General features: G+C 54.2%; 1 protein-coding gene across 1 annotated transcript; it reads right to left on the reverse strand.

The window, feature by feature from the left end:
- Nucleotides 1-308: 308 nt before the first annotated feature.
- LOC116950663 (WAP four-disulfide core domain protein 8-like) lies at nt 309-6231 on the reverse strand. Its single transcript, XM_032968614.2, has 6 exons — nt 5991-6231; nt 4329-4493; nt 3367-3519; nt 2185-2337; nt 1432-1578; nt 309-552 (listed from the first exon to the last, which is right to left on the reverse strand). Exons 1-6 carry the CDS (start codon nt 6064-6066, stop codon nt 503-505), a joined length of 744 nt encoding a protein of 247 aa, XP_032824505.2. The 5' UTR covers nt 6067-6231; the 3' UTR covers nt 309-502.
- Nucleotides 6232-6517: the final 286 nt, after the last annotated feature.

Genomic DNA, 6517 nt, shown 5'->3' on the forward strand with positions numbered 1-6517 from the left:
CCATCCATTTTCAATGGAAGTTTCAAAACGTATTCGTGAACCAATTGCTTATTTTGCTATCAAGGTCGTTTTACTGTTTCATACGGTCCGTTTGGTGCCAACAAATTCGAGCGAGTGTTGTGTTCTACGTTCCCTGACCAGTACACCAAGGGTGGGGTGGTTCTACAAATATTGATTCCCTTCTCGGGGTATCGCACAAATGTGGAATATTCCGTGCTCGGGGCTCGGGGTCACAGGAAGTGCGATGTTCTCTCCCGCGGCACCACAGAAGGCACAACACGCACAAGGACGACACTGGGCCACTTGAACAGCATTCAGCACAAAGCACTTTTATTGGACAGCCAATGGGAGCTGTTGGATTGCCATCGCGAGCGGCTGCATCCAGACAGCCGGCGCGAGCGAGCTCGGTCGCGTCATCGTGAAGCCCCAGAAACCAAACGATAGACGCTCTGCAGCGTGAATAAGAACAACAAAAACCACGTGGAGCTGCTGGGCGTGGACTCTACTCCTCCTCTTCGTCAGACTCCACCTCCTTTCCGATCTGGTCCTTCACTGAAAAGTTACAACAAAAAAGCAAGCATAAGATTTATAAACCCAAGACTCGTGAGCAACTGGGCAGGCAGTCTCAGAGGGAAGCCCCCCCCCCCAAATCTAGGATTCAACTTGGCTGGTACATGACGGGAATCCATCCAGAAGGAGAATACAGATGCCATTGAATTGTTTGCCAACTCTTGTACACTTGTAGCGAGTCCAACTGAGTCACAGACGTTGTCTTGGGAGCAACACAATTCATTTAACTCCTAGCACAACATACTCCAGGCTATTGACACAACACACTCCAGGCTATTAACACATGGATATCCTGCCTCTCCAACAGTAAAGCCCCGAGTCTCTCTCAGGGTCCCCTTTATATCGGGCCGGGCTGGGGCTGGCTCCGCCTCTCGCCCCGCCCACCTTCTCGATCTCTCTAGCCCGAAGGCTCTTGAGAATTCTTCTCGGACCACGTGACCACCCATGGGCCCCCTCCGCCAGTGACCCCCCTCCAGTATCATCCGGTCACATGTCCCCAGGTCAGCCAGAGTATCATGCCCCCAACGTAACCCTAGCTGGCTGATACTCTCTTGCTCTCTCAATGGGAGCCCGCACCGCACGCTGTGCGCGGTGCCACCGCGCTGAACCAGCGCGCACCCAAGCCCCCACTAGGGCTGGTGCTACACCCCGTGTCCGGGGTGTGCGCACAACAGTAGACATCCCGCCGTGGCCTCGCAAGCCCGGCACCACAGTGACATTCCCAGTCACTACACACTTATAAAGCTCATCATTTGTGGATTTTATCTCCAAATAGCACAACACAGGTGCACGCAGAAGATGCTGGGAACTCCACAGTTGTCTCCCGGTCCCCCTGGTGGTCGTGGGGGTGCCCAATCTCACCCGGCTCTGGAGCAACGCAGCCAACCCCACACGGGACGCTGCAGCACTTCTGCTTGTCAGGACAGTCGTCGTCACTCCTGCAGCCGTCGTTATAGCGGATGCAGACGATGGCCGAGAAGTCCCGGACCGGGCACGACCCAGCCTTCACTGAAACACGCACCACACAAGCACGAGGGGACGAGCAGATCGGGCATGAAGCCATTTTAGCTGGCAAGTACGAGGAGCATCTTACCTGGTGAGATGTCTGGAAAAGCTCTTTCAAAATATATAAAGGTAGAGTTCAGACACACTGTGCTTGTGTTATTGGAACACTTTCAAGTGGTCACACAATTAACTCGATTAATAAATTTTCCACATTAAATTGCAAACTCAACAAAATGAGAAGCATGGCAAGACACGCGTGACATACGCTTGAAGTTTGAGAGCCAGATGCAAGAACAAAAATGTGTTAGGAGACATCATTGACAAGTGGACGTGATGGCGAGTGGGCTTGCCATCATCCCTCCTAAAGAACACGCAACTAGACATGGCCAGTGGTCGAGACTAATGCAGTGGTGGCTAAAGGAGGGAACGTGTCCGAGGTGATGTCCACCGTGGACAGATGAGAGGTGCCGATGAACCGTTGCGTCACAAGGGCAGTGAGAGTTGGCAAGGCTTTCATCCAGTAATAGATCGATCATGGCTGCCGATGGTAAAAATAAAATGGCATGGAGCTTCCTTCCCCTAGCTGGGTAATGATCGAGGCTGGCGTACCTGGCTGAGTGCAGATCAACGCGCAGCCAGAGCTGCAGCACTTCTCTTTGCCGGGGCACTGCCAGTCCTGTTGGCATTGGTTGAGGTCGGGCCGGAACGCGCATTTGATGAGCCTGGTGTCGACATACGGACAAAATCCGTGCTTGTTTTTGACTGCAAAAACAAACACCCAAACGCACAGCAACGGCACGTCAGCAGCTGGCACTCAACATTGCTTTCGAAACTATTAAGGCGATAACATTCTGCAACATCCACATTACAAGTTTAACGATGCATTATTTTATTAATCAGGTTCTAGAGATCCATCGAGTCGCACGTGAACCCGTCAGTGCGACTCGTGCACCTTTGCTAAAAATGTCCATTTACATTTATCGTCTTACCCAAGGTGGGAGGGAGTCAATGCAGTCGCAGTTCTGCCGCCTTCGACTTAAACTGCACCCTCACTCGTGCAGGGCCACCCTGGGATTTGGTCTCCTCGCCGGCACCTCCAAGCAGCTGCTCGTGCACGACAGCGGCAGCAGGCGCACACCGCTGCACACTGCTGCACCCCGCAGGGCTAGCTGGAGATAACCAGGCGAGGGTAGCTGGCCGATGGATTTCTGCTCACGACTGCAAATCATCCCACCCCCCCCCCCCCGCCAGCATCTCAAGACTGGTGGTTCAAAAAAAAAAGGGCAGACGAGATGCTCTCAACATCCAAATGGAACTTTTGAGATCGCTGCACTGCAGCGTCTCCCATGCGGGGACCGTAGACATTCTGTGCAGCGGATAAAAAAAGTTGCTCGTGTCACCGCGTCTCACCTGGGGGGAGGGGGAGGTGTCGCGCAATGCGTGGAGGTGTAACCCCAGTGTAGTGGCTGCAGGCCATATTCCTCCCCACGCACCGGGTCAGTCCACCTGTTGCACTTACCCCGTACGCTGCAGTACGAGTTGTGTGTGTTTGTACAGTACTGTTGAGACAGGTTTATGGCCGTGTGTGGTGGGGATCATAAAAAAAAAAGGTGAAGGTGGAGCAGCAAAGTGACTACGATGCCAGGGGTGACGCATCAAAGAAAAATTGGAGCCTTCATGCAGCAGTGGAAACGTCATGGCTGCCGATGGTAATAATGATGATGACGGTGACGAGGGCACGAGCTTTCCTTGGCTGGACGAGAGAAGAGAGTGAAAGGGTGGCCGGGCTACCTGGTTTGTTGCACTTCAACTTGCACCCCGCGTTGCAGCACTTTTGCTTGCCCGGGCACTGCCAGTCCTGCTTGCAATCGTCGATGGCGGCTTTGATGGAGCAGCGGACGAGCGCGGTGTTGACGTAGCGACACTCGCCGGGCTTGTCTGGGACTGCGGCACGAACGGGGAGGAAGGGGCAACGGAGACCAACGTTGTTGCCTTCGATTAACCAACAACAAAAACCCCAGCACGAGAAACGCCGCCTTGTGACATGGATTCCGCATTGACCAAGTGCCCCCCACGTGGCTTGATATCGCATCATCATGCTCACGGCATCTTGGTGCCTACCTTGCTTGATGTTGTGAACCTTGACCTGGTGCCTCAATAGCCAGAGTCCGTATTAGAAAAAGGTACTAAAGTCCCTCAAAAGTCCACATCTACCCTACGGGTTTGCCCACAAGGGTCATGTAAAAGCATGGCACCACGAGACAGGTTCCAGAAAAGGGGAGGCTACGTTGGCGAAGGAGCTCAACGTTCTACTTTCGATCAACAAAACCCAACAGTCGGAAGCGGTGTTGCCCTATAAACTTGCAGGTAATGTTTCATCATTACAACGCGATTGGTTCATACCAGTTACAAGCTATGGCACTGTTGCGTCTTCCTTCTTACAAAGCTAAATTGGGAAGAAACAGCTACGCAGAGCAGAGGGAAGGAGCCACGCAAACCCCCACGTGGCCACGCGGGCCTTGCCCCTGTGCCACCCAGCCGGGGTGGCATTCGAGGTGGTGCCAGACCCCTCGTGGCTACGCAACTTTATACTGCGACACGTCTCGCTGGGGCGGGGTTGGAGGAGTGGTGGGGGGGGGGGGGTGAGTGTTGGAGGAGTGGGGGGGCGAGTGTTGGAGGAGTGGGGGGGGGGCGAGTGTTGGAGGAGTGGGGGGGCGAGTGTTGGAGGAGTGGGGGGGGGGGTCCCCACGTACGCGGGTCCACGGGGTGCAGTGCGAGTGGCTCCACGCAGCCGTGGCCACAGCCGTTGCTGCAGCACTTCTGCTCCCCGGGGCAGCTCTCGTCGTCCGTGCACGCCTCGTCGCACGTCCCCACGGCGTCAGGGGGCGGCGTAGGGCAGGAGCCGAGCTTCATGGCAACTGGTCGGGGGAAACCGATAAAAAGGATTCCGATTAAAAACAAAATTGATGCACATTCGCGAGATGGGCGTCATTCCGCCTTGCGCGCCACATATTGCGCGTGGCTATCGAAACCACGTTGATGGGAGGTGGACCGTGGTTTGTAGATTAGGCGGTTCGCGGGAATTGGGCCAGAAGGGCCCTTGCCGTTTGCTCAGGGTTCAAGCCGATAGACTTCTCACCTGGTTCGACGAAAGAGACTAGCAGGAGCCTGAAATTGTCAGTGTGACCCGGGGGTGGCATCGGTTTGCAGGTCGAGGGCACAAACCCTCGAGCGAGTAATTTGCGGGAAGATCTGGCCCACAGATGCCGGCACAATCGCCTAACCTCTTGCGAATGACATCTTTAAAGCGTCCCCCGTGCAGTGGGCAGCATGGGACATGACGACTACGGTGACGCCACCCGCCGCCGTTACGGTCAGGGCAGCCGCTGGATGTGGGAGGGAGGAAAGCCGAAGAGGTTTCCCGCACCACGTGGTGTCGTGTTGACCAAACGGCTTCGGGACAGATGGGTGGGATGCGGCTTGATAGCGAGGGAAGTCGGCGTTCATGCGGACACAAACAGGCCGAGCAACGGAAAACACCTTCGTAAATATCACCCGTGGCCTTGAAATTAAATGTACGTTATAGGCAACGGTTCGGGCAATGGCCCTTCTTCATAGCAGTATACGTAGGAGAGTAGAGTCTGGGTGAATGATAAGAGTTGGGAGGCTGCACGCGTTCCTCTGTGGGTGGGTCCTGATGATAAATATTGCAAGAGATCAACACCACGATAGTTGTTTAAAGTGTACGAAAATGTAGTTCGATAGGAGCCGTTGAGTAACAGACAATCTCTTCCGTTAAAAAAAAATCTAGTAAAAATTATAAAATTGTTGCTGGCACATGGCATTTAGAATATTTAGCTTGGGGAGGAGGAATCCAATGAAGCTACGAGGCTGTTTCCAGATGCCCAATCTGGGCGAGGGATTCGCAAGGGACATCACAAAATGACGATCCGAGTGCAAGATAGAGAAAAATAATGTAAGCAAGTCGCTAGAAATACAAATAAAGTCTGCAAGTACAAATTGCACAATAAAAAAAAACACACGCATTTCTTGCGATTTGACAAGACCAAATGAAAGTATAGGGAAAGGCAGCAAAACAACAAGTCCCAAACCACACCAAGACAGTCCCTGGATTGCATTGCAAATTTAAATAGCGATACATGAAACCGCGCACACCCTGAGCGCTCCTGCCACTGCAAGGCGTCTCTCTCTCTCCGTACCCGATTAGTGCGGCTAAAAACGCCTGCAATGGACGGATAATTGCACGGTTATCGGGCCGCGTTTGAAGCCGAAGGGCGGACGGAGCAGAGTCACGGAGCGCCCCTGGGCTCCTCTGCGCTCTCACAGAAGGCGACGCGCGACCCCATGACGAATCCACCTCTCTTCCTCCTGAACCAGACAGAGGTCGCGCTCACCAGTCGATGGTGACAGCAGCAGCTGCAGCAGCGGCAGCAGCAGGGCAAGATGTGGGGACGCGAACCACTGCGCCATGATCGCCAGTCGCAGGGTGGAGCGTGGCTTGGAGGCAGTGGCTTTACCGCTGCTGTGCCGTGGCTCTGCTTTATAGCGCTGCCCTCGCCCACCTGGCCCCCACCGTCACCCACTCCCTCCCACACGGGCGGACCGATGCCACACCGACACTCGCCCATGCCCCTTGGGGCCTGACCCGTAATGAGGACGTGGCGCAGGGGACGTGTGTCGGCACGGTTCCAAGGCATCTCATTGGACGGTTGTGGAGAGAGCTCGAGATTGACCAGATAACCAGTTCCACCGGCTCGGTTGGTTCCTCATCCTTTTTGGAGACAATAATATTTGTTTTTCCACAAGTTATACGCGAAAAAAACAACGCGAGTATAAAACGAAAATAATAAATATACCTGCGCTCATTCAGTGCATTTGTCGGTCGTAGAGGTTGCGTGACCATACTTCACCACCCCCAAAT

This window comes from Petromyzon marinus, chromosome 40 (genome assembly GCF_048934315.1).
Source record: "Petromyzon marinus isolate PM22_M1 ecotype Great Lakes invasive population chromosome 40, UKy_Petmar_22M1.pri1.0, whole genome shotgun sequence".
NCBI lineage: Eukaryota > Metazoa > Chordata > Hyperoartia > Petromyzontiformes > Petromyzontidae > Petromyzon > Petromyzon marinus.